This window comes from Myotis daubentonii, chromosome 3, assembly GCF_963259705.1.
Source record: "Myotis daubentonii chromosome 3, mMyoDau2.1, whole genome shotgun sequence".
NCBI lineage: Eukaryota > Metazoa > Chordata > Mammalia > Chiroptera > Vespertilionidae > Myotis > Myotis daubentonii.
The window spans coordinates 206,999,579-207,025,196 of NC_081842.1; the positions used below are offsets into that span (position 1 = coordinate 206,999,579).

Consider the following 25,618-nt stretch of genomic DNA (forward strand, 5'->3'; position numbering starts at 1 on the left):
GACGGGAAAATTCCCGTCTAGCAATTTGTTTCCTCAACCAGTGTGAATTGAAGCCATTAGCTACAGAAGAGGAAGAGGGGTTCTGGAGGGTGGAGAGGATGGGAGGAGGTGGGAAATGATTTTGGGAGGATGGGAACTTGAACCAGACCCAGAAGGCCAGTTGGAGTGAAGTGTGAAGTGTTCAGAGCTCATTTGTGGTCTGCGATCGTGAACTGGAGCCAAGCGGGCTCATGGTGTGACGTTCTCCCGTCACAGCCCGCTGCCTGCTCAGTGCCAGCAGAAAGAAGACGATAATGGGGTTCGGATGGATGAGGGTGGGAAGTGCCAGGGAATGGAATCTACGCTAGACTGGGAAGCAAGTGGCACCCAGACAAGATGATGGAGAGAGAGAAACTGGCCACAGGACAGGGGCCTGGCCGCACACCACTCACGGGGGCCTCCCGTCCCTGCAGAGGCTCCAAGTAAGCCCATCACGGTGACAGTGGAGGAGCAGCGGAGCCAGAGTGTGCGCCCCGGAGCCGATGTCACCTTCATCTGCACAGCCAAGAGCAAGGTGGGCAAGGCATGGAGCGGTCACTGGGGAGACTCTATCTTCTGGGGTCTCCGAGCGCCACCCCTAACCCCCACCCCATCCCCTTGCCCCACCTGCAGTCTCCGGCTTACACCCTGGTGTGGACCCGCCTGCACAATGGGAAACTGCCAGACCGAGCCATGGATTTCAATGGCATCCTGACCATTCGCAATGCCCAGCCAAGTGACGCAGGCACCTACGTATGCACTGGCTCCAACATGTTCGCCATGGACCAGGGCACAGCCACACTGCATGTGCAAGGTATACTGCTCATGCCCATGCCTGGCCCACCACCCCCGGCCTTCCCCAATGCCCAGTGTTCAGTTGCCAGTTTCTGAGCATCCGTGTATACCAGGTCCTGGCCTAGACTCTGAAGAAACAGAGCAAAGGAGGTCAAACAGGAGCTCTGCTCTCTTGCATTACATGTTCTAGGAGGGCGGGGATAAACATGGAACAGACGAACATGCAGGATAATTACACAGGGTGATGCACGCTGGGTTAGTAATAAATGGTGATAGGAAAGTGAGCGATGATGTGGGAGAAGGGTGAGCTACTCTTCATGGGTGGTCAGGGGGGATCTCCCTGGGGAGGTGGCATCTGAGCTGAGGCCTGAAGGAAGGGAAAGTGTTCAGCCACTTAAAGAGCCGGCAGAGAGTGTTCTTGCCCGAGGAAGCAGCCCGTGCAAAGGTCCCGGAGCAGGAGCGTGTTGATGCATGAGGAACAGCATGGCCAATGTGGCTGGAGCTGTGGAGGGGCGGGGGATGATCAGCTTGAAGATGCAGGCAGAGGTGAGCACGTGTAGTACTTGGCGGATCACAGCAGGGAGTTCGGATTTTATTCTAAGAGCAATAGGGAGCCACAGATAGGCCTTAAATTCACAAGTAACAGACCCCATTGACATTTCAAAAGCTCCCTCTGCCTGCTCTGTGGACAAATGGCCCTGAGGGGCTGGAGTAGAAGCAAAGAGAGCAGCCTGGAAGCTCAGAAGACACTTCCCCCAACCACATGTTCTTTCTCCCGTCAGCCTCGGGCGCCCCATCTGCCCCCGTGGTGTCTATCCACCCACCACAGCTCACAGTGCAGCCCGGGCAGCTGGCCGAGTTCCGCTGCAGCGCCACGGGGCACCCCACGCCCACCCTTGAGTGGACAGGTGAGGCCGTGGCAGGAATGACATTCAGGGCCTGGTTCTCCTGGATGTGGGAGGCCTGGGGCAGCATTCTAGGCTGCCGGGAGGGGGGCAGCAATGCCCGTTCAGCAGGTGCTGACCCACTTCTCCACATCAGGGGGTCCTGGTGGCCAGCTGCCTCAGAAGGCACAAGTCCATGGCGGTATCCTGCGCCTGCCAGCTGTGGAGCCCTCGGACCAAGCCCAGTACCTGTGCTATGCCCACAGTAGCGCCGGGCAACATGTGGCCAGGGCCATGCTCCATGTGCATGGTGAGGGGACAGGCTGAGGGTGGGCTGGGAGCACATGGGCAGCCCAGAGAGGTGTTCTCACAGGGCTCTGTCTGCAGGGGGCAATGGGCCCAGGGTCCAGGTGAGTCCAGAGAGGACCCAAGTGCACGAAGGCCGCACGGTCAGGCTGTACTGCAGGGCTGCCGGTGTGCCCAGTGCCACCATCACCTGGCGGAAGGAAGGGGGCAGCCTCCCCACACAGGTGAGGAGATCCATTTGGCAGGCCCACAGGCTCAAGAGTCCCAGCATTTGCCATCTGCCCCTCCCACCTGTACTTCCTACCCCATCTCTGCCTCTTCAGGCTCTCATCACTTCCAAGATGGTGGCCTGGCTCCATGCCTCTTTGGTGCCCAGCTGGGCTCTAATATTGGCGCTGTGCTTGCCTCTACCTTTCCCCCCTCTGCCTACCCTCGCTGGCTAGCCCTTGCCAGGCTGCCACAGCCACTCAGGCAGCTGACCCTTCTCCTGTGTGGCAGGCCCGGTCCGAGCACACAGACATCGCCACCCTGCTCATCCCAGCCATCACGACCGCGGATGCCGGCTTCTACCTCTGCGTGGCCACCAGCCCCGCTGGCACCGCGCAGGCCCGGATCCAAGTGGTTGTCCTTCCAGGTGCAGGGCCTGTGGGGGCTTGAGGTGTGGGGAGCACCAGCCAGGGCTCTCCTGAGGCCTACTCACTCCTCTGCCTCCACCTGTAGGTGCCAGCCCCCTGCCAGTCAGGATTGAGTCCTCATCATCTTCTGTGACCGAAGGGCAGACATTAGACCTCAACTGTGTGGTGACAGGGCTACCCCACGCCCAGGTCACATGGTACAAGCGAGGGGGCAGTCTGCCTCCCCACACCCAGGTATGAGCTCCCTGAGCCTGAGGCAGGGGTCCTGGGGTGGTCCTGTGCACGGGGAGGCTCCACACAGCCCTGGCACTTTACGCACGGGCCAGCCCTTACTCTCCTCCCTCTCCAGCTTCTGGCATGGGGCAGCTCAGTGGTGACCACAGCCCCCTCCCCATCCTCACATAACCTCTGTCCCCACCCGGCCCAGGTGCACGGCTCCCGACTTCGGCTCCCCCAGGTTTCCTCAGCTGATTCTGGAGAATACGTGTGCCGAGTGGAGAACGGATCAGACTCCAAGGAGGCCTCCATCACCATCTCTGTCCTCCACGGCGCCCATTCAGGCCCCAGCAACACCCCAGGTGAGGAGCCAGTGGGCCTGGGCAGAGGCCGAGCCCTGGGACCTCACTGTTCCCAGGGGAGGTGCCTGTGGTCCCTTCAGGGCAAGGCGGGCCACTAGGCAGGCTTTGACCTTCCACTCCCTGCTTGAGGAGCTGAGAGGACTAAGGTGGGGATCAGGTTGGTCCAGCTCACCTTGGGGCCATGATGAGGCTATTGTTTTCAGAGCTCAGCAGTAAGCAGCGGAATCAGGGTGGAACAATGAGTAGGGAATCAGGCTGACGTGGGTTCAAATCCTAGCACTACCCCTTATCAGCTCTAAACTGGTCATTTTACCTTTTGGGCCTCAGTTTCCTCCTCTGAAATGAGGACCATACCACCACCATATGCTAGGAAAACAGCAAACACGATAGAAAGGGGTTGTGGCATAGCCTGCATCTTTTGGCCTAGGGGCTGTGGGCAAATGGACCTTGAACTCTTGAGTTGGAGGTTGGGAGGGAAAGAGGGGCCTGGCTGGCCATGCTGAGGAGCAGGTCCCAGCCCCAGACGGGTCTCCCATCTGACCAGCCTCTCTGTGCCCCAGCTCCTGGTGGGTCCCCAGCTCGGGGCGGTACCCAGCCCATCCGCATCGAGTCCGAGTCCTCCCACGTGGCTGAAGGGCAGAACCTGGATCTGAACTGCGTGGTGCCCGGGCAGGCCCACGCCCAGGTCACATGGCACAGGCGTGGGGACAGCCTCCCCGCCCAGCACCAGGTACAGCAGCCCCCAGGGCCAGCCTGCTGGAGGGCCTGGATTGGGCCGCTCTGGCTCCCTCCCAACCCTCCCTGTTTGCATTCAGACGCACGGCTCGCTGCTGCGGCTGTACCAGGTGTCCCCAGCAGACTCCGGCGAGTACGTGTGCCGAGTCGTCCTTGGCTCCGGGCCCTTGGAGACCTCTGTCCTCGTCACTATCAAGGCCTCGGACTCCAGCACTGGCTCCCTTCCGGGTGAGTGGCTGCCGACGTCAGGGCAAGCTGGAGGAGGTCGAGAGCCTCCCAAGGTGCTGAGTCCTAGGGACTCCTGTTGTGACTCGGGGCAGGAGGCTCACGCTGGAGCTGGCCGCGGCCTGGCCCAGGCAGACTCCACTTCTCTGAGTTACCCACCATCTTTCCATCACTCTTTGGCCACATCACTCCTCATGTTTCTGCTGCTGCCTCCTCATCCTCTGCCCCAGCCTCAACCACCTTCACCCTCCCACTTCCTCACTCCACTCTGCAAGGCTCTACCTGTGCCCCGGCCCTTCCCCCAGGGTTGCTTAGCTGAGGACATCAAGCCCAGGCCACCAACCCCCCAAACACGGGCCTGGCCTCAGAAGACAAGGCCGAGCTGGCTCCAGGGTGGACAGCTCTTGCCCTCTCTTCTGGTAGCATCTACTACTACCCTCACCCCTCTCCCCACAGCCCCAGGACCCGTCCCTCCTGTCAGGATCGAGTCCTCATCCTCCACAGTGGCCGAGGGGCAAACCCTGGACCTGAGCTGTGTGGTGGCAGGGCAGGCCCATGCCCCGGTCACGTGGTACAAGCGTGGCGGCAGCCTCCCCGCCCGGCACCAGGTACGTAATAGCAGCAGGAAGGTGGGAGGGCGTCAGTGGGCTGAGCCATGGACAGTTGGGTGGCAGGCATCCTGGCCTCTGAGCTGAGGGGCTGGCAGTTCCCAGCTCAGAGGGACGGGGAAAGGGTGGGCAAGGGGGCATCTGCTGGGCTCTGGGAAGCCCTCCTCACACCCCTGCCCATGCTGCCCAGGTCCGCGGCTCCCGCCTCTACATCTTCCAGGCGTCACCAGCTGACGCAGGCGAGTACGTTTGCCGGGCCAACAATGGTGTGGAGGCCTCCATCACAGTTACAGTAACCAGCACCCAGGGGGCCAACTTTGCTTACCGTGAGTAGGGCCACCAGGCTGGGCTGGGACAGAAAAAGGGAATAGACGGGCAGCTGCAGAGAACTGGAGTGACCCACGGACCTTCTCCCCCAGCTCCTGTTGGCACCCAGCCCATCCGTATCGAGTCCTCCTCCTCCCACGTGGCTGAAGGGCAGACCCTGGATCTGAACTGCCTGGTGCCCGGGCAGGCCCACGCCCAGGTCACATGGCATAAGCGCGGGGGCAGCCTCCCTGCCCGGCACCAGGTATAGGACTCGAGAATGGATGGGCCAATGAGGAGACAGGAGGGAGGCCCCTGGGTGGTGAGGGCCGGGGGCTCCTCTGAGACCGGGGAAGCCGTGGGCCCCATTGCGCAGGTGTAGAGTGCAGGGATAGAGCCCAGACTCTTGGACCTCAGCGTGAATGCTGCTTCCACCGCTTACTAGCTTGTGACCTTGGGCTTGTTACTTAACCTCTCTGTGCCATAGTTTCAGCCCCGGTTAAATGGTAATAGCCTCTACCTTACACAGTTGTCTTAGGATGAAGTGAATTAATGTTTATGCAAAGTGCTCAGAGCACTGGCACACAGAGAGTGTTTTTACTGTAATTCCATTAGCTGTTATTATTCATGTATTTTATAGAATTTAGGATGCCATTGATTGCAAGATGCGCCATTATTTTATGTGCCTCTAAGGGAAAAAAAGCTGCCATTTAACTGTAAGATTATTCACTGTAAAGGACGCATCGGGACATCGGCGACGTCAGAAAGTGTGTCCCAGAATTGATGGGATGTGGTATTGGTGCTTGTCCAGTTCACCATGGCTCCTCCTGGCCACCCTGGGACGAGACCTCTCTTCCCCACCCCTAAGCAGGATAGAGCTGATGGCCAGGCCTCAGGGGTCAGAGAGAGAGGCATGTTTTAGTGCAGGGTCTCACAGAGCCCCCCGCTGACCTCACCTCCGTTTCCGCCAGACCCACGGCTCACAGCTGAGACTATACCAGGTGTCCCCAGCTGACTCGGGCGAGTATGTGTGCCGTGTGGTGGGGGGCCCGGTGCCCCTGGAGGCCTCTGTCCGGGTCACCATTGAGTCTGTGAGCTCTGTGCCTGGTGAGTGGTACTGGGCGGGGGCAGTGGGGGGAGCGGGAGGGCTGGAATGGAAAGGCTACGGCCCAGCCAGCGGAGGCTTCCACTCCAGCAATGGCAGGATCTCACGGGACCAGAGCCCCTCCCTTCACTCACCACACTTCCTCCTCCCATTCCAGCCAGGGATTGACCCTCTGCTCTCTGTCCCCAGCGCTTGGAGTCACCCTCCCAATCCGGATTGAGTCCTCCTCCTCACACGTGGCAGAAGGGCAGAACCTGGATCTGAACTGCCTGGTCACTGGGCAGGCCCACGCCCAGATCACGTGGCACAAGCGTGGGGGCAGCCTTCCTGCCCGGCACCAGGTAGGAGGCAGGGAGCTACTAAGGGGCCTGAAGGACCCTTGTGACTACAGAGTAAGGACCATAGTCTTTGAATTCAGGCATATTCAAGTGCGGATGCTGCTCTCTTGCCTCTGCCCTGCTGTGTAACTTTAGGCCAATCATTTGACTTCCCGATCCTCAGTGTCCTCATCTGCCACATGGCTCACACTGACTACTTCACCTCCCTGTAGCACATCAGCAGATGCCGGTCCCCCTCTTCTTCCTGCGGGACCCAGTCCTCACACTGGGACGGGGAATTGAACAGTCATGAATGGAGATTCTCCCTGGAAGAGCTTCCCTCAAGCTGGGGGCAGGGGGGGGAATGGGGGGACAGGGGGCGGAGGGGGGGGGGGACGGGGGGCGGGAGCAGGCTGGGAGGGGCCAGAAAAGAGAGCAGGAGCCTGGCTGCGAGCCCCAGTGCCCAGCTCTGAGCCTGCCTCCTCCTGTCCTCAGGTGCATGGCTCCAGGCTGTGGCTGCCCCAGGTGACTCCAGCCGACTCTGGAGAATACGTCTGCCGTGTGGCCAGCAGCTCGGGCCCCCAGGAAGCCTCAGTCCTCGTCACCATCCAGCAGCGCCTTAGTCCCTCCCACTGTGAGTACCTCAGGGGTCATGGAAAGTGGTGTGCGGCTGCTAGGGCCTCTCCACCCTCAGCGGCTCCACACCCTGCCTCCCGTCCCCCCTCCCAGCCCAGAGTGTGGTGTACCCCGTCCGCATCGAGTCCTCCTCGTCCTCCCTGGCCCATGGACATACCCTGGACCTCAACTGCCTGGTGGCCAGCCAAGCCCCCCACACCATCACCTGGTACAAGCGTGGAGGCAGCCTACCCAGGCGGCACCAGGTACTAACCAGCGGGCAGGGAGGGCAAAAGCTGAGCGCACTGGCCTTGATGGGAATCAGGAGGGGCTCTCAGCACCTCCTCTGTGCTCGTTTAGTCATTCAACAAACACCGGCTGTTCTTGCTGTATGGGCCCTCGACCAGTGTTGAGGATATGGAGATAAGCCCCTCTGACCTCAGTTGAATCCCATGTTTTAGCAGAACGTTCTATGAGTCACTCACTCCACTTCCCTGAGAACTTGCTCCAGGCCAAGTCCTGTACCTGGCCCTAAGGAAGGAGACAGGTGCCTGCCCTCAGGGAGCTCACAGGCTGCAGGGTGAGGCAGATGTGCCAGCTGACAGCAGTGTCACCGGAGCCACAGCAGGGCGCTCTGGAGTCACTAGCATGGGCCTCAGCGGAACAGTACAAAGGCTAGAGCAGGGGTGGGCAAACTTTTTGACTCGAGGGCCACAATGGGTTCTTTTTTTTATATATATATATATATATTATTGATTTTTTACAGAGAGGAAGGGAGATAGAGAGTTAGAAACATCGATGAGAGAGAAACATCGATCAGCTGCCTCCTGCACATCTCCTACTGGGGATGTGCCTGCAACCCAGGTACATGCCCTTGACCGGAATCGAACCTGGGACCCTTCAGTCCGCAGGCCACGCTCTATCCACTGAGCCAAACCGGTTTCGGCAGCACAATGGGTTCTTAAACTGGACCGGAGGGCCGGAACAAAAGCATGGATGGAGTGTTTGTGTGAACTAATATAAATTCAAAGTAAATATCATTACATAAAAGGGTACCGTCTTTTATTTCAATAGTTTTATTCATTTCAAACGGCCGGATCCGGCCCGCGGGCCGTAGTTTGCCCATGGCTGGGCTAGAGGCACTGTGCTCCCCCGCCCAGAGCCTCAGGAAGGCGACTGAGGGAGTTCTGAAGGAGGCTGGCTGAGGCCTGGCCCCAGGAAAGGCAGGGGTGTTCCTAGAGTCCAGGCCCGGCAGCAGCGGTGCCCAAAACTTGGAGATGCTGCCCTCACCCACTGACACTTGCTCCCCTTCAGATCGTGGGCTCCCGGCTACGGATCCCCGAGGTGACGCCAGCCGACTCAGGCGAGTATGTGTGTCATGTCAGTAACGGCGCCAGCTCCCAGGAAACCTCGCTGATCGTCACCATCCAGGGCAGCAGCTCCTCCCATGGTGAGAGCACACAGGCAGGGGGTCCAGGAAGTGGGGCAGGGGGAGGTTTCTGGCGCCGTCAGTGTTGGCTGACTGGCTACATCTGACCCTCTCTGTCCCCAGTGCCCAGTGTCTCCCCACCAATCAGGATCGAGTCCTCATCCCCCACAGTGGTCGAAGGGCAGACCTTGGATCTGAACTGCGTGGTCGCTGGGCAGCCCCAGGCCATTATCACATGGTACAAGCGTGGGGGCCACCTTCCTGCCCGACACCAGGTACAGAGTGGAATGTGGCAATGGGTGGAACCTCGCCTCCTGGGTGGGCGCACGGACGGCCGGGGGGCAAAGACCCCGAAGCATTAGCTGGCAGTCCTGGGGCAGTCCTCCCTGCTGCCCGGGTAGACAGAGGGTCGCCTCAGAGGTCTGACAAGGGAGGCCTGGGAAGAGGCCTGGCCCAGTCCATGACCCTTTGGCCCCTCCACTTCCTCTCTCCCCCCTTCCCCATCTACCCTCCAGGCCCACGGCTCCCTCCTGCGGCTGTATCAGATGTCCGTGGCCGACTCGGGCGAGTACGTGTGCCGGGCGAACAACAACATCGATGCCCGGGAGGCTTCCATCAGGGTCTCGGTCTCCCCCAGTGCTGGCAACCCCTCCGGTGAGTCTGATGAAGACCCTGGAAGGGGCCAGGAGATACAGGTTACAGGGCCCTGGGGAGGACGGGCCCTGCAGAAAGACGCCTGGGTTTGAATCCGGCCTGTACCACGAAGGGACTTGCGTGAGTTATTCTCCTCCCCCAGCCTGTTTCCTCCGCAGTGAAATGGGCATATTGCTATGCCGGCCTCGTAGAGCTGTCTCAAACGGTGCTGCCAGCCACATGTGGCAATTAAATTCTTTAAAATTTCAAATGCCTAGCCTACATGTCAAGTGCTTGGTGGCCACATGATTATAGCTAGTAGCCACTGTATTGGGCAGTGCAGGTAACAGGACATTTCTGTCATTGAAGAAAGTTATGAATTTTGTGAGGACTGAATGAGTTAAGATCCGGAAAGTGCTTAGAGCATGCCCGGCACACTGTAAGTGCTTAGTAAGTGTTAACTGTATCATTATTACCTTGGGGGTGGGAGCTTCTATGGCTGAGGTGTGTCTGTCAACCCAGCTGTTCCCCAATCTGACTATGCCCAAAGCCCCGACTTGGTGTTTCTGTGCCCCCAGCCCCTGCGGGAGCCGTGCCCATCAGAATTGAGTCATCATCTTCACACGTGGCCGAAGGGCAGACCCTGGATCTGAACTGTGTGGTCCCTGGACAGGCCCACGCCCAGGTCACGTGGCACAAGCGTGGGGGCAGCCTCCCAGCTCACCACCAGGTACGGGAGTTTGGGGGCAGGAAATGGTGGGAGGGCTGCTGGGTGTGGAGGCCCTGGATCGGGGTCTGCTCCCTAAGCTCTGCCCAGCAAGGAGGCCTGGGAGAGCCTGTGGGATGCAGTTGCCTCCCTGGCGCCATCCTTCAAGGGTTCCGATTGCCCTGTCTGCTCCTCTGTCTCCCTGTCCTGTCCCTGCTCAGGCTCACGGCTCACGGCTGCGGCTGTACCAGTTGTCCCCCGCGGACTCCGGCGAGTACATGTGCCGCGTGGTGAGCAGCTCTGGCTCCCTGGAGGCCTCGATCATGGTCACCGTTGAGGCCTCTGGCTCCAGTGCTGTTCCTGTCTCTGGTAAGAGTCCCTACAGTGGTGCCAGGAGGCTAGAAAAGGGGGTGGGGGGACCAGCAGGCAGAGGTCAAGTGGGGTGCAGCTCTAGGGCCCTGGAGCAGAGACTTTGGAGCCTGCATATGTGGGCCTGGGTCCCAGCTCCTCTGTCCACACCCTGAGATGTTACACAGTCCTCTCCTCTCTGCGTTTCACTTTCCTCATCTGTAAAGTGGAGACAGTCGAGCTCTTGCAACAATTACCTGAGTTCCCTAAAGGCTGGCAGTGCACCTGTAGGGAACGCAGGGGGCATGTGAGGGTGATTTGAGGTGACACCCTAATAGACATCTTCTATATTAATAGTGGTATATTAGGGGGGAAACAGCAGCACATCAAACCTGTCATGATTTCATGGAAATTATTGCCTGTCACGGAGCTAAGTATGAAAGGGTTTTTTAAAATGAATCAATCAAAAGGAAAATGTAAGACAGGGGAACACATGGCTGTGGCAGACTTCATGGTAACAGTGCATGAGTGCTGAGTAATAGACATGATACAGCATAAGTAATGTTATATTCACACACATTAACTCATTTCACCCTTACAGTGATGCGTGGAGGTAGGTATGCTTGCTCTCTCCGTTTTACGGATGGGGAAACTGAGGCACAGAGACGTGAAGTACCTTTCCTAAGGTCACAGAACTCATGGCAGAGCTGGGTTTTGAACCCAGGCAGTCTGGCCACAGAGTCTGAGTTCTTAGCCACACACGACTCATGTTTAGGAAACATCAGTGATTTGTGGGGAGGTGCCTGGCCCTGAGCCCTGAGCCCCGAGTCCTGGCTGTCCGTGAAGCACAGGAGGAGGTGGTGGACCAGTGTCTGGGGCGGGGCTGGGAAAATGAGGCACCTCTACCCACTAGACTAGCCTAGCTGCCCCCGGCCTCGGGAGGATGGGGAAGGGGGAATCCCTATGGTCTCCGGTCTGAACATCTGGGAAACGGGCTGGGACTGCGGGCACGGGGGTGGGGGGCGGGGAGGGGAGGCGGTCCCGGTTCACTGACCTCTACCTGTGCCCCAGCCCCAGGCAGAGTCCCACCCATCCGAATCGAAACCTCCTCCTCCCACGTGGCTGAAGGGCAGACCCTGGATCTGAACTGTGTGGTGCCTGGGCAGCCCCACGCCCAGGTCACATGGCACAGGCGAGGGAGCAGCCTTCCCGCCGGGCACCAGGTAAGGGGGCTGGAGAAAGCGGGGGGTGGCACTCCCCACCCCACCCCCTGCTCAGGCAATCCTACCGGAATCCAGCCCGGAGGGAAGGTGGCCCCAAGATCACTGGGTGTCAGGAGGTCAAGAACCCTGCGTGCCACTCCTGGCCCCCCAGCACCTTGATGGGATTTAAAAGAGGGCAGCTCTTACTCCTCCTCCCAGAAAAAATGTCATAATAAACATACGCTACAATGTCTCATGTCAAAGGGGGTTGCCTTTGGCAGGATGCGGCCTGTATAACTGCATATGGCAGTCCTGGGGTGCAGGTTCCAGAGGACTTGGATGTCTGAAGGCCTTGGCCACTGGCCCCCAGCTCACTCCCCACTCTCACCCCAACCTCGGCCAGGTCCATGGCCCCCTGCTGAGGCTGAACCAGGTGTCCCCCGCTGACTCTGGCGAGTACTCCTGTCAAGTGACCAGCGGCTCAGACATCCTGGGAACTTCTGTCCAGGTCACAATTCAGGCCTCCAGCCCAGACCCCATTCCCGGTGAGTGACCGGAGCAGTGGGCGGTGGTGGGGCACTGGCCAGTAGGGGGCCCTTTCTGGCCTTGCTCCTCCCCCCTCTCCCAGCAGGGCTCTGGCTCTGGGCTCCCTGGAGGTCCTCCAGCTGCTCCCAGCCACCGGGGTCTAACGCTGAGTCTCACCGTGGCATCTTGGCCCCCAGGGAATGGAGACCCCTCTTAGGTCAATGGCGCGCAGCCATGGCAGTCACTGTGCCTCCAGGAGGACCAGTTGGCATTCACTTTAGGTCCCTGCCTTCACCCTAGGAGCCTGGCCTTTCTCACCCACCCATTGTGCCCACAGCCCCAGGACTGGCCCAGCCCATCTACATCGAGGCCTCCTCCTCCCGTGTGGCTGAAGGACAGACCCTGGACCTGAACTGTGTGGTTCCCGGGCAGGCCCACGCCCAGGTCACATGGTACAAGCGTGGGGGCAGTCTCCCCGCCCAGCACCAGGTATAGGGACCAGGGTGGGGTGGTTCCAGGCAGGCAGGGTTTGACCTGCAGTTGCCTTCTGCACCCCAAACCTCATGCCAACCCTGGCCAGTGTGAGCGCCCCAGGGGAGAAAGTACTTTGGGGGGAAGAGTTCACCAGTGTCGACACCCAGTTTTTTTCCTGGCTCTGCTGCTGAGCTGTTTCCTGAGCCAGTTTCCTCCTCTGTAACGTGGGGGGTTGGACATGTAGGACTCTGAATGAAGCTCACCTGTGTCAGCTGGAGCCCTGGGCCCCAAAGGAGAACTCCCGGGCACGGGCACAGCCAGGCCTGGGGGCTTGCCCTGTCCAAGTCTTTGGCCTGATGGCTGCCCCATCCTCGCTCCGACAGACCTACGGCTCCCAGCTACGGCTTCACAACATCTCCCCGGCCGATTCCGGCGAGTACGTTTGCCGCGTAGCGGGCGGTGCTGGCCCTGAGCAGGAGGCCTCCTTCTCAGTCACTGTCCTACCCAGAGCAGCGGGCTCCTCCTACCGTGAGTGTGGCAGGGGCCGTGGCAGGGGAAAGAGGGGAGGTTGGAGCTGAGGCAGCGGGGTTGAGCCAACCCAGCCCTGCTGAGCCAGGCCCTCCATGCCCCCCATCCCCCAGGCCTTAATAGCCCTGTCATCTCCATCGACCCGCCCAGCAGCACCGTGCAGCAGGGCCAGGATGCCAGCTTCAAGTGCCTCATTCACGACGGGGCAGCTCCCATCAACATTGAGTGGAAGTTTCGTAACCAAGAGCTGGAGGGTGAGTTGGGTGGGGTGGGTGGGGCTGGAGGCAGGTATCAATGTAGAGTGATCACTACTGTGGGTGGGCAGAGGCTGAGGATGGCACCAAACTCACTGTGTGACCCTGGGTAAGGCCCTTCTCTTCTGGGGCCTCCGGCCTGGACCCAGGAGTCTGCAAGGACTCTTTCATTTGCCGTCTGTGACCCTGTGAGCTGGACACCCAGGCTGGAGGTGTCAGGGGTGTGGGGCAGAGGTACACCTACTGACAGCACCCAGGCATGGGACACCCTCACTGACCATACCCTCCCCAATGCCAACCCCACAGACAACATCCAGATCAGCCCCAACGGCTCCATCATCACCATCGTGGGCACCCGGCCCAGCAACCACGGTGCCTACCGCTGCGTGGCCTCCAATGCCTACGGCGTGGCCCAGAGCGTCGTGAACCTCAGTGTCCATGGTGAGGGGCGTCGACCCCACGGGCTCTACCTTCCTGTTTCCGCCCTGATTCCAAGCTCTGAGCCTCCAGGTTTAAATCCTGCCTCTGCCACTGCTTCCCTCTCGGGCACTCTACCTCTCTGAACCTCAGTTTCCACATTGTGCAGTGGGGAGACAAGTACCCCCATGGTAGTTCCTGAGAAGGGGTGGTGACAGTGTGACCAGCAGAGCCTGCAGGTGGATCAGCGGTTATTCCTCTGGGCAGGGCCGCCTACGGTGTCTGTGCTCCCCGAGGGCCCTGTGCGGGTGAAAGTGGGGAAGGCCATCACCCTGGAATGTGTCAGTGCTGGGGAGCCCCGCTCTTCTGCTCGCTGGACTCGGATCGGCACCCCCACCAACTTGGAGCAGCAGATGTTTGGGTTCGTGGACAGCCACACGATGCTGCAGGTGAGGCGTGGCTTCCCCTGGCCAGAGGCCCGGGCCGCTTTATCTCTGGGTCTGAGGCCCAGTCAGGGCCCATCCTTGAGCAGGTGCTTGGAGTGAAGAACATTGGATGGGCAGTCGGGTGATGAATGGATGGAGAGAGAAAGGGAGGAATGGGATAGGTGGATAGTGGGTAGATTGGAAGGTGGGTGGGAAGAAAAAAAAAGGAAGGAGGGAGGAAGGGAGGGAGGGAGGGAGGGAGGGAGGAAGGAAGGAAGGAAGGAAGGAAGGAAGGAAGGAAGAGAGAGAGTGGGTAGGGGTTGGATGGGTGGGGAGGTGGGTAGATAGGTGGGTAGATGGATGAATAGGTGGGCGGTTTAATGGGTGAATGGATAGACGGACCAATAGGATGTCTTGAGTGTTAGCTCTCAAGCAGCCAGTCAAATGGGAAAGCTAAAAACAAAAGGAAGGGTAGAGGAGAGGTAAAGCCAAGGCAGAGTGGGGGCTGAGGCCAAGGTCCTCTCTCATGACCAGCCTCCTTGCTTTCTTCCAGATTTCATCAGCTAAACCATCAGATGCGGGTACCTACGTGTGCCTTGCTCAGAATGCACTGGGCACGACACAGAAGCGGGTGGAGGTGATTGTGGACACGGGCAACGTGACCCCGGGGGCCCCACAGGTCCAGGTTGAAGAAGTTGAGTTGACTGTGGAAGCCGGACACACGGCCACCCTGCGCTGCTCAGCCACAGGTGTGGACGGGGGCTGGCACACGGGGCAGGCAGAGAAGTGGTGCCTGGGGCTTGAATTTTAGACACAAGAAATCTGAAGATGGTGTCATGCATCTCCTAGTGATGGCTGAGGTGCCCACTTAGTGCCTCCCGTGAAGGGGCAGGACCACCCAGGTCTTCTCCTCACCATCCCTACTCCCAGCTGGACCCTGAGGTAGCCCAGTGACCTCGGCTACCTTCTACTCTGCTTCACAGGCAGCCCGAAGCCCACCATCCACTGGTCCAAGCTGCGCTCCCCACTGCCCTGGCAGCACAAGCTAGAAGGTGACACACTGATCATCCCCCGGGTAGCCCAGCAGGACTCCGGCCAGTACATCTGCAACGCCACCAGCCCTGCCGGACATGCGGAGGCCACCATCCTCCTGCATGTGGAGAGTAAGGCACTCACCTGCCCTCCTTGGGCCACTGTCTGTACCGCATGCAGGTCTGAGCCCCGCCCCCCCCCCACCAGGCTGCACCCTGGACAGAACCCCCTCCGGCAGGTCCTATGCACCTCAGCCCCCCAGAGCCTCCTCTCGCCTAAAGCCCACATTCCCTCCTGGGACCTTTGGTTCCCTCATCCCCAGTCCTTGGGGCTCACCATTCAGTGTCCTTGGCTCTTTGGCAAGTCTCCTGCTCCCATCTGACCTCTGTTCTTCCCCTCTCCCCACCTCTGCGTCCCCTTTCCCCAGGCCCACCGTACGCCACCACGGACCCGGAGCACACTTCGGTGAGGGCAGGGGAGGCGGTGCAGCTCCAGTGCCTGGCTCATGGGACGCCCCCACTCACCTTCCAGTGGAGCCGCGTGGGTGGTAGCCTCCCCAGGAGGGCGACGGCCAGGAACGAGATGCTACACTTTGAGTCGGTGGCTCCCGAGGACTCAGGCCGCTACCGCTGTCAGGTCACCAACAGGGTGGGCTCGGCGGAGGCCTTCACCCTGGTACACGTTCAAGGTGAGCAGCCTAGCTCAGGCTGGGCAGAATGGGTCAGCTTTCCTCCAGGCCCTTTCCTTACCCAGCAGCTGGCACCTGGGACCCCCACTTAGGACACAGGACCTCCCTCCATCACCCCACCTGGAAATCCCTCCTTCCCCCTGTTCTCCAAAGCTTGAAGACCCATCACTGAGTTCTCAGCACCTCCAGCTCTCATGGCTGCGTCCCTCCACTGCCATTGACCTCGCACTGCCGAGGGCTGTCTACCTAAGTCCTCTGGACTTCACCTAGCAGACGGGATGCTCAGGGCAGGGCTTGGGCTCCGTCATTTCAGCAGCCCCGGGCTTGTCCCCCACAGGACCCAGAACAGGCTCCGTAAATGCTGGCATTGCTGACCGTGCATGTGTGACAGGGCCGCGCCCACCCCTGGCGTGCCCACGGTTCCCGTGGATCTCCAAAGAATCCATTCTCCATGGTCTCCTCCATCAGTTACACCAGGCCAAACAAGTGCTGTTGGGCCCCACATTCTAGAAGTGGAAAAGCATGTAGCCCGTTGGTCTAGAGCCTGGGCTACAGTGAGCCTGGGTTCAGCGGGCAGCTCGGTCACATGGTGGTCAGACATGGCCAAGTTGTCTCATACCTCAGTTTCTTTGTCTGTAAAGTTGAGAGAACAATGCCAGCACATAGGCTGACTAAGAGAGATACACATACATGGAGCCGGTGGCACACAGTAGGCACTTAGTAAATGGTGATAATGTGTATCTGCACCTACCCGGCCATCCATCCCCTGGCAGAGGACCCACGCCTTCACCATGACCTTGGATCCTCTTAGGAGAGACGAGAGCTTGTGGAAGCAGAGAGCCCAGCGCCTCACAGGCTCTTACATGGGGTGACTGGGTGACTGCCTGAGCGAGCAAAGGAATGAATGTGCCAATGAAAGGTCTTTTTTCTCTGGTCAGAGAAGCTACCGGGAGAAGAATATTCCCTCAATTTTAGGATGGGGCTCCCCGGGTCCTGGGGAGGCGTCAGGGGTCACACACATACACACACCCTCGTACATGTCTCCACAGGCCCCTCCGGCTCGCTCCCTGCCACCCCCATCCCAGCAGGATCCACACACACCGTTCAGGTCACACCTCAGCTGGAGACCAAGAGCATAGGGGCCAGTGTGGAGTTCCATTGTGCCGTGCCTAACGACCGAGACACCCAGCTCCGCTGGGTCAAGGAAGGGGGCCAGCTGCCTCCTGGCCACAGTGTGCAGGACGGGGTGCTCCGGTGAGTGGGGATGGGGCAGGACTGAACTTGGGCACCCCGGCCCCCGGTGTACAGTGGGGCTGTTAGAATACCTGCCTTCTTGGGGCTCCACGTAAAACAATGTCCTTGGGCAAGTCACTTCACCCCCCTGACCTCAGTGTTCTCAGCTGTACAGTGGGTTATGAGATCAAAATGAAATTATCTAAAGCACTTGACACAGTGCTTAGCATATGGAAGGCCTTTAGTAAAGAGTGGCCCATATTCGTGTTATTATATTGAGGAAAGAGAACAGGCTCTGTGGCCAGATATAGACACATGATCCAGGTTGCAGCTCTGCAAACTGGTAACTTTTACCTTGAGTTCTAAACCATAATGTGTTAATCCAAAATGAGTGTGGTGATGCCACCCTGCCTGCCACCCTGCCCACCTCACATGGTTTCTGGGGAACTGGAAGTGACACTGTGCTGATCTCTGGTAGCTTTGAACTCCCATGCAATTGCAAAGCATTCTCACCAATTGCTTTTATTCACTGATGACTTACTATTTTTTCTTTACAGAATCCAGAACTTGGACCAGAGCTGCCAAGGGACATATATTTGCCAGGCTTATGGACCATGGGGACAGGCCCAGGCCAGTGCCCAGCTAGTTGTCCAAGGTAAGATGGTGGCGTCAGGCCTCTGCCAAGAGCAGGGGACAGAGATGAGGAACAAAGGGACTGTGTTCCCCAGGAAGCCCCCTAAATGTTATGAATGAAGAGAATGATCCGATTGTATTGTGCTTGTGTCTGGCATAGAGTAAGAGGGTTGACAAATATTGCAAGGGAAGAAGGAAGAAGGGAGATGGGTGGAGTGAGTGGGTGCTCAGACAAACCAATGAAGAATAAAATTGGATACACAAGTGAGTAAGGAATAAACAAAAGGGCAAATAGCGAGTGTGTTAATGAGTGAATGCTTCAAAAAGTGAATGAAGGCCCTAGCTGGTTTGGCTCAGTGGATAGAGCGTGGGCCTGTAGACTGAAGGGTCCCAGGTTCGATTCTGGTCAAGGGCATGTACCTTGGTTGCAGGCACATCCTCAGTAGGGGTTGTGCAGGAGGCAGCTGATCCATGTTTCTAACTCTCTAGCCCTCTCCCTTCCCCTCTGTAAAAAATCAATAAAATATATATATTTTTTGAAAAGTGAATGAAGAAACGAATGAATGCCTAGGGTAGCGGTTCTCAACCTGTGGGTCGCAACCCCTTTGGGGGTCAAACGACCCTTTCACAGGGGTCGCCTAAGACCATCAGAAAAGGGGGAAAGGGAGGCCAGGGGAATGTCAAGGGGGGGGGGGCGGAGGAGACGTATGTAATACTCTTTGTAATACTTTAAGCAATTAAAATAAAATAAAAAAGACCATCGGAAAACACATATATAATTACATGTTGTTTTTGTGATTAATCACTATGCTTTAATGATGTTCAATTTGTAACAATGAAATTGGGGGTCACCACAACATGGGGAACTGTATGAAAGGGTCGCGGCATTAGGAAGGTTGAGAACCGCTGGCCTAGGGCTCCAGTGCTCACCTTTCCCGCACCCTCAGGCAGGCCTGCAGCAGGTTGGCCTCACGCTGCCTTTGCCTCCTCCTCCCCAGCACTGCCCTCAGTGCTCATCAACATCCGGACCTCCGTGCAGACCGTGGTGGTCGGCCATGCTGTGGAGTTCGAGTGCCTGGCCATGGGTGACCCCAAGCCTCAAGTGACGTGGAGCAAAGTTGGAGGACGCCTGCGGCCTGGCGTCATGCAGAGCGGAGGCATCGTCAGGATTGCCCGCGTAGAGTTGGCCGACGCTGGACAGTACCGCTGCACCGCTACCAACGCCGCCGGCACCACCCAGTCCCACGTGCTGCTGCTCGTGCAAGGTGAGGGCCAGCAGGGACTCCGTGGGGACTGGGGTGTGGCAGGGGTTTCTCATGCTGCCATCTCCTGCCTTGCCTGCTTGACTCTTACTTGCCACTCTCCTGGGAAGTTTCAATTTTGTGTATTTAAGAGGCAGGTTTCATACGAGTGGTGGCAGCAGGGGATAAACGTGAGTGTTCCTCTGGACCAGGCTGGGACTTGCAGGAAAAGGCTACCCCCAGGGGCATCCAAGGAAAATGGATATGTAGTCCTTACCTACTGGAGCACCTGTTCTGATGAGGGAGACCTACAGCCCAGTCTGAGGGCTGAGACCTGTAAACACCAAACAGACATAACAGAGAGTAAAACAAGGGCCGTGGATGCAGAGCAGACACAAATCTGCTTTCTTCAAAGGCAATTCCTTTTCACCCCAAACCCTATGCCCTGCCCCCTAACTTCCTGACCCACACTGCCCTAGTACCTACCCCTTCTCAGGTCCCCTTCAACTCACCTGGCACCACTTTCTGGCCAGGTGTGTTGAAGAATCTCGGGCTGTGGAGTCAGATGGACCTGTTCCTGGGCCCTGCCTCTGCCCGGTTCCACCTGTGCAACCAGGAATGAACACGTCAGGGCGTAGGCTAGGCTCACAAACAATGGCTGTCATCCCGTTCATGGCCTCTGTCTCCTTCCTCCCTCTTAGCCTTGCCCCAGATCTCAACACCCCCAGAGGTCCGTGTGCCTGCTGGTTCTGCAGCCGCCTTCCCCTGCATGGCCTCTGGCTACCCTACTCCTGACATCAGCTGGAGCAAGGTAAAGGCCTGGCAGGGGACCAGTGGGCATGCCTGAGGGTCTGTGACCAGGTTTTCACCATCTCAGTGCCCCCAGGATCTGGCCCAGGCTGGCACAGAGTGCTCAGGGTTTGAGGATGGGCCTGAGGCAGATATGGGAGACGGGCCCTATGGAGGTGCAGGCTAAGGCCAGGGTCCAAAGTGTGGGTGTGTTTGCAGCTGGATGGGAACCTGCCACCCGGCAGCCGCGTGGAGAACAACATGCTGCTGCTGCCCTCAGTTCAACCCCAGGACGCAGGCACCTACGTCTGCACTGCCACTAACCGCCAGGGCAAGGTCAAAGCCTTTGCCGATCTGCAGGTACCAGGTAAGACAGTACCCCGGGATAGCAGGGCCCTGCCCACTGCCTGGTGGGCATCGTCTCTAACTCTGCTCTCTGCCAACAGAGCGGGTGGTGCCCTACTTCACGCAGACCCCCCACTCCTTCCTGCCACTGCCCACCATCAAGGATGCCTACAGAAAGTTTGAGATCAAGATCACCTTCCGGCCTGACTCAGCTGATGGTGAGCAGGAGAGAAGCTGATTTGGGGGGGCCTGGTGTAACTGCCGTCATATTATGAGCCCTGGTAGTCCCCAGTCCTCCTCACCTCCCTCAGCCCTCCCCTGTCCTGGAGTCCCCAGGCCTGCTGGGCCTCCCCTCTGGGCCCTCTCTCACACCTCCTCTCTTCTCCATCCCCACCTCCATGACATCTCTCATCTAAGTGTCCCCATGGTCCCTCTGCCATCAGTGCATCGACACCCAGCCCTCCTGTCCCATCTTCCTATTCTTATCTCTGCTCCGTCTTCCCTCCTTCTCCCATCTCTCACCCTTTCCTCCTCTCTTCTCTCTCATCTGTCTCCTCCCACCTCTTGCGGGTCTCTGACTTTCACTGTCCAGGCCTCCTCCTCTACTCGGGTGAGTTCTGCCTCCGTCACCTCATTCAGGTAGACCCTACAGTGTGAGTGAGGCCAATTCAGTGTCTGCCTAGGAGCCGTCAGCAAGGCCTTCTGTTAGGGCACATCCTGAGGTAGTGGGGAGGCTCTGGCTGTGTGGGGTGTCCCAGGGGAGGGACAGCTGTTAGAGTGGAGGGCTCGCAAGCATGGGTGGTTCATTCTTGGGCTGGGCAGACAGGGAGCCCGTAACTGTCTGGGAGGCCCTTACATACCTGTGCCCCCCCCCCCCCCAGGAATGCTGCTGTACAATGGGCAGAAGCGGATCCCAGGCAGCCCCTCCAACTTGGCCAACAGGCTGCCCGACTTCATCTCCTTCGGCCTCGTGGGTGGGAGGCCTGAGTTCCGGTGAGACCCTCCCCCTCCCCATTTACAGGGGGCGGGGGGGCTAGGGACTAGACTGCAGGGCTTTAGTCAGACATACACGCCCTGGGCTGAGTTATACATGGAGGTTCTGGAGGGAGGAGATGCGGCCGTTACCCTCGGCGACCACCCGATCTGCTGGAGTAGGCACAGCATGCCCCCAGGTGGAGGAGGAAGCAGCCTGAGACTTGCACAGAAATTCTCAGTGATGCTAAGTGCATCCTTAGGAGCTGGCACTGCTGCAGTCCAGGATTCATTCATTCATTCGTTCGTTCATTCATTCATTCAACAGTTGTTGAACACCTGCTATGTGCCGGGCACTTGTGGGAATGTAGAGTCTAGTTGGGAAAGACCAGCCGTAAACAAAGATGTGAAGAAACAAGGTGATCTCAGAGGAACAGTGAGGCCAGGTGCTAGGCTGCAGGGCCTCAGAACTGGGCAACTAGAACCCTGGGGGCTACTCTGGATAAGTTCCCCGGGCAGGGGTGTGGGGGAAGAGAAGAGCTAGGGAAGGCACAGGGATGGGGCAAGCTGGGAGTGGGTAATGGGGTGGGCCACAGGGCAGGGACAGGAACTGGAGCAGGACTTCAGGAAAGGGTGATGTCACCTTTGCCCAGGCTGCGCCCCCTGCCCAGCCCTTCTTACCAACCAGACATCCTCCCTCTCTTGCCCTGGCCCTGCCCCATGGAGTAGGTTTGACGCCGGCTCAGGCATGGCCACCATCCGCCACCCCACACCGCTGGTGCTGGGCCAGTTCCATACCGTGACCCTGCTGCGCAGCCTCACCCAGGGCTCCCTGATTGTAGGCAGCCTGGCCCCAGTCAACGGGACCTCCCAGGTGAGACCCAGCCCATCCCAGTATTCCCAGCCCCAGCCCCACCTCCACCCAGCCTGCTGCCATTCCTGACCTTCCCACTCCCCAGGGCAAGTTCCAGGGCCTGGATCTGAATGAGGAGCTCTACCTGGGCGGCTACCCTGACTATGGCGCCATCCCCAAAGCGGGGCTGAGCAGCGGCTTCATAGGTGAGCTCCCTCCCCATCTCCCGCCCTGTCCAAGCCTTTCCAACGCCCCTCGGAGCCTGGGAGGGCCCTGCGAAGTGTGGTTGGGATGAGCACCCCCACCTTTGTTCATCCACCTGCCCACCCCCCCAGGCTGTGTCCGGGAGTTACAAATCCAGGGCGAGGAGATTGTCTTCCATGACCTCAACCTCACAGCGCATGGCATCTCCCACTGCCCCACCTGTCGGGACCAGCCTTGCCAGGTAACCCCACACCTCACATGCCATCTGGCTGCCCCTGGCCACTGCCCTCAGCTGTGGCAGAGCCCTGTGGGAAGCGGGAGGGCCAATATTCTTGGCCTGATGTTTTGGGGTGCCTTACAGAATGGGGGCTGGTGCCAGGACTCAGAGAGCAGCAGCTACCTGTGCATCTGCCCAGCTCGCTTCACCGGGAGTCGCTGTGAGCACTCCCAGGCCCTGCACTGCCACCCAGGTGCGGACCCACCCCCCCGATCACTGTCACCCTGGGGAACTTGCCTGTACCCCTTCATATCCACCTGTACCCCAGCTGCTACATGTACTTACCACACGCTGTCCCTCTTACCCAGGTACTTACCACTCCTCCTAAATACTGACCTCTATCACTGCCCATCTCTCACCCTCCCCTGCCTCCCATCTCTGCTACCCAAGTACCTACCCCCATTATGATGCCCGGGTACTCACCTCTCTCCCACCCGTGCAACCCAGGTAATTACCACCTTCCCATCCATTACCAAGGCACTCGCCCCATTAGCTGCCCCCATACCATTGTCCAGGTACAGTCTTTCAAGAACACCACAGACAGAGTCCTCATTCACTTCCCGTCATGCGGTCCCGCTGCCCAGCCTCCTCTGGCCCTTGCTCTAATCCATTCCCCCTTAGTCTGGCCAAGCCCTACATAGCCGAGGCCCCTGGGATGCAATAGGTAGGGCTTTGGCATCAGGACTATACTCTCAATGTCCTTCTTGTGGCCTGTGTGTCCCCCAGAGGCCTGTGGGCCCGACGCTACCTGTGTAAACAGGCCTGATGGCCGAGGCTACAACTGCCGCTGTCACCTGGGCCGCTCCGGGCCCAGGTGTGAGGAAGGTGAGTAGAGTCCAGCCTGAGACCCCCCCAGGGATCCCAGTAAGGATGGGGGAAGCTGGGCAGGGGCCCTCTGAGGCCATGATGGGTCCTAGAATGGTAAAATGATGCCAGAGCCAGAGGGCCTCAAAGTCACCTGGCCTAGCTTCTGCCCAGTCCCAATCCTTTATGTGAGAGTCCGCAAAGGGACTCGCCCCTCTTACTAGGGATCCTTCCAGCCTGGTCTGCATGCCGGGTGGGCCAGGAGTTTCTGTGCAGCCACAGCTGTTGCCTCACTGATCTCCAGCCTCTGGGACTAGAGAGTGAGATGGGCAGGGATCCCAGAGTAAGGCTGAGGAATGGGACCCCTCCCGGGACTCTGGTGTCCCCACTGCCCCTGGCTGAGCTGTGGCTGCTGCAGGTGTGACCGTGACCACGCCCTCCATGTCGGGCACTGGCTCCTATCTGGTGCTGCCCGCCCTCACCAACATGCACCACGAGCTACGCCTGGACATTGAGTTCAAGCCGCTGGCACCCAACGGAATCCTGCTGTTCAGCGGGGGCAAGCGCGAGCCTGTGGAGGACTTCGTGTCCCTGGCGATGGTTGGTGGCCACCTGGAGTTCCGCTACGAGTTGGGGTCAGGTGAGCACCGGACACCAAGTGCAGATGGGCTCTAGGGGCCACGCTCTGTGCCCCTTTGGCTGCCTGTGCCCTGAGGAGGCTCAGAGGAATGAATTCAGAAGTCAGACCAATTGGAGTTCCCTGCGCCTTCACATTCCTTCTGTGTGTGTGACTTCAAGTCCCTAGACCTCTCAGGTTCCTGTGGAACACCAGGAGGCTGACGGGAGTTCCCTGTCCCTGTGTGGGGTGGGCAGGGCAGGGCAGGGCAGGGGGCCGTCCGTGTGTCAGCCCTCCCGGCATCCTCCCTAGGGCTGGCTGTTCTGAGGAGCCCAGAGCCACTGGCCCTGGGCCGCTGGCACCGTGTGTCTGCCGAGCGCCTCAACAAGGACGGCAGCCTGCGGGTGGACGGCGGACGCCCCGTGCTGCGCTCCTCCCCGGGCAAGAGCCAAGGCCTCAACCTGCACACCCTCCTCTACCTCGGTGGCGTGGAGCCCTCGGTGCAGCTGTCCCCGGCCACCAACATTAGCACCCCCTTCCGTGGCTGCCTGGGTGAGGTGAGGAGCAGCTTCCAGAGGACAAGGAGGGGAGGGGTGCAAACCAGACTCCCCCACCTGCAGCTAGCTAAGGCCCTTGGGACCAGAAGCTTCACCTGTGGGCCTCAGTTTCCTCCTCTGTAAAATGGGGTAATTACACCTCATTTGAAGGGTTGTTCTGAGGATTGACTGTACTGATGGAGGTTGATGGCACACAGTAGGTGCTCCTGTTTCTCCCTTTCCTACCCTACAGTCCCCTGTTCCACTCAAATTCCAGCTTGGGTTCCCAGCTACCTCTCTACTGCATTCTCTCTGCTGGTACGCCAATGCCCCACCTCCTGTGTGGCCCGAGTCCTTCAGTGTCCCTATGCCCACAGGTGTCAGTGAATGGAAAGCGGCTAGACCTCACCTACAGCTTCCTGGGCAGCCGGGGCATCGGGCAGTGCTATGACAGCTCCCCGTGTGAGCGCCAGCCTTGCCAGAACGGCGCCACGTGCTTTCCTGCTGGCGAGTTTGAGTTTCAGTGTCTGTGTCGAGATGGCTTCAAAGGTGTGTGAGCTGCCCAGGCCCTGGGAGAGGGAGGGGCGTGGGGTGGTCAGCAGCAATTCCAGCTCATGCCACTCACCTCTGCCATGACCCGCAGGAGACCTCTGCGAGCATGAGGAGAACCCCTGCCAGCTCCGTGAGCCCTGTCTGCATGGGGGCACCTGCCAGGGCACCCACTGCCTCTGTCCCCCCGGCTTCTCTGGCCCCCGCTGCCAACAAGGTAACTGCCCCAGCTTCTCTCCATCCCTTTTCGGAGCTCTGGGGCGGGACAGCATCTGTGCCCACTGACGGGACCCTGCCTTTCTCCATAGGCTCTAGACATGGCACCGCGGAATCCGACTGGCATCTTGAAGGCAGTGGGGGCAACGGTACGTACTTTCCAGAGAAGCTGAGTGGACTTGTCTCCTAATTAGATTCGGGTCTCTCAGCTCCCTGTCCAGTTACCCCACACCTTTAATCCTGGCTCTAAACAGAACAGGTCCATGTGAGAGGCTCGCTGGGCACAAGTAAACGAAAGAAGAGCAAAGAAAGCCACACAGAGCTGGGTCCTACCATCTCGGACATTCACAGGCACTGTGCTAGCTGCTTCATAGACATTATCTCATTTATCACTACTGAGACAGGTGGTGGTGTCGTGGGTCAGAGCGTAGTCTCTGAAGCCAGCCTGCCTGGCTGTGTGACTTTGTGTTTCCTCATGTGTACAATGGAGAGAAGTAACATCCTTCCACAAGGCTTGGGATAAAATACTGTGTGAGAGTAAAATTACTGAAAGTCTTTAAAA

General features: G+C 58.9%; 1 protein-coding gene across 9 annotated transcripts in view; it reads left to right on the forward strand.

The window, feature by feature from the left end:
* Positions 1 to 25,618, forward strand: part of HSPG2 (heparan sulfate proteoglycan 2) — a 100,794-nt gene that overhangs the window by 70,096 nt on the left and 5,080 nt on the right. For 5 of the 9 annotated variants that reach the window (XM_059690888.1, XM_059690890.1, XM_059690889.1 and 2 more), the window contains exons 43-91: positions 453 to 553; positions 652 to 832; positions 1,596 to 1,721; positions 1,855 to 2,007; positions 2,085 to 2,227; positions 2,502 to 2,637; positions 2,724 to 2,872; positions 3,066 to 3,216; positions 3,777 to 3,946; positions 4,032 to 4,179; positions 4,633 to 4,784; positions 4,975 to 5,110; positions 5,204 to 5,355; positions 6,062 to 6,197; positions 6,385 to 6,536; positions 7,008 to 7,146; positions 7,242 to 7,393; positions 8,442 to 8,577; positions 8,680 to 8,831; positions 9,072 to 9,210; positions 9,768 to 9,919; positions 10,117 to 10,264; positions 11,315 to 11,466; positions 11,849 to 11,990; positions 12,308 to 12,459; positions 12,828 to 12,972; positions 13,086 to 13,226; positions 13,533 to 13,667; positions 13,911 to 14,092; positions 14,622 to 14,817; positions 15,052 to 15,231; positions 15,528 to 15,788; positions 16,838 to 17,042; positions 17,579 to 17,676; positions 18,653 to 18,919; positions 19,597 to 19,706; positions 19,904 to 20,051; positions 20,131 to 20,247; positions 20,911 to 21,022; positions 21,731 to 21,875; positions 21,961 to 22,060; positions 22,190 to 22,299; positions 22,420 to 22,528; positions 23,062 to 23,160; positions 23,558 to 23,779; positions 24,068 to 24,312; positions 24,669 to 24,840; positions 24,935 to 25,057; positions 25,149 to 25,205. In XM_059690888.1, coding sequence (XP_059546871.1) covers positions 453 to 553; positions 652 to 832; positions 1,596 to 1,721; positions 1,855 to 2,007; positions 2,085 to 2,227; positions 2,502 to 2,637; positions 2,724 to 2,872; positions 3,066 to 3,216; positions 3,777 to 3,946; positions 4,032 to 4,179; positions 4,633 to 4,784; positions 4,975 to 5,110; positions 5,204 to 5,355; positions 6,062 to 6,197; positions 6,385 to 6,536; positions 7,008 to 7,146; positions 7,242 to 7,393; positions 8,442 to 8,577; positions 8,680 to 8,831; positions 9,072 to 9,210; positions 9,768 to 9,919; positions 10,117 to 10,264; positions 11,315 to 11,466; positions 11,849 to 11,990; positions 12,308 to 12,459; positions 12,828 to 12,972; positions 13,086 to 13,226; positions 13,533 to 13,667; positions 13,911 to 14,092; positions 14,622 to 14,817; positions 15,052 to 15,231; positions 15,528 to 15,788; positions 16,838 to 17,042; positions 17,579 to 17,676; positions 18,653 to 18,919; positions 19,597 to 19,706; positions 19,904 to 20,051; positions 20,131 to 20,247; positions 20,911 to 21,022; positions 21,731 to 21,875; positions 21,961 to 22,060; positions 22,190 to 22,299; positions 22,420 to 22,528; positions 23,062 to 23,160; positions 23,558 to 23,779; positions 24,068 to 24,312; positions 24,669 to 24,840; positions 24,935 to 25,057; positions 25,149 to 25,205 — 7,329 coding nt within the window. The remainder of the gene's footprint in view (positions 1 to 452; positions 554 to 651; positions 833 to 1,595; positions 1,722 to 1,854; positions 2,008 to 2,084; positions 2,228 to 2,501; positions 2,638 to 2,723; positions 2,873 to 3,065; positions 3,217 to 3,776; positions 3,947 to 4,031; positions 4,180 to 4,632; positions 4,785 to 4,974; positions 5,111 to 5,203; positions 5,356 to 6,061; positions 6,198 to 6,384; positions 6,537 to 7,007; positions 7,147 to 7,241; positions 7,394 to 8,441; positions 8,578 to 8,679; positions 8,832 to 9,071; positions 9,211 to 9,767; positions 9,920 to 10,116; positions 10,265 to 11,314; positions 11,467 to 11,848; positions 11,991 to 12,307; positions 12,460 to 12,827; positions 12,973 to 13,085; positions 13,227 to 13,532; positions 13,668 to 13,910; positions 14,093 to 14,621; positions 14,818 to 15,051; positions 15,232 to 15,527; positions 15,789 to 16,837; positions 17,043 to 17,578; positions 17,677 to 18,652; positions 18,920 to 19,596; positions 19,707 to 19,903; positions 20,052 to 20,130; positions 20,248 to 20,910; positions 21,023 to 21,730; positions 21,876 to 21,960; positions 22,061 to 22,189; positions 22,300 to 22,419; positions 22,529 to 23,061; positions 23,161 to 23,557; positions 23,780 to 24,067; positions 24,313 to 24,668; positions 24,841 to 24,934; positions 25,058 to 25,148; positions 25,206 to 25,618) is intronic. The other 4 variants (XM_059690892.1, XM_059690893.1, XM_059690894.1 and 1 more) reach the window with 4 other exon arrangements.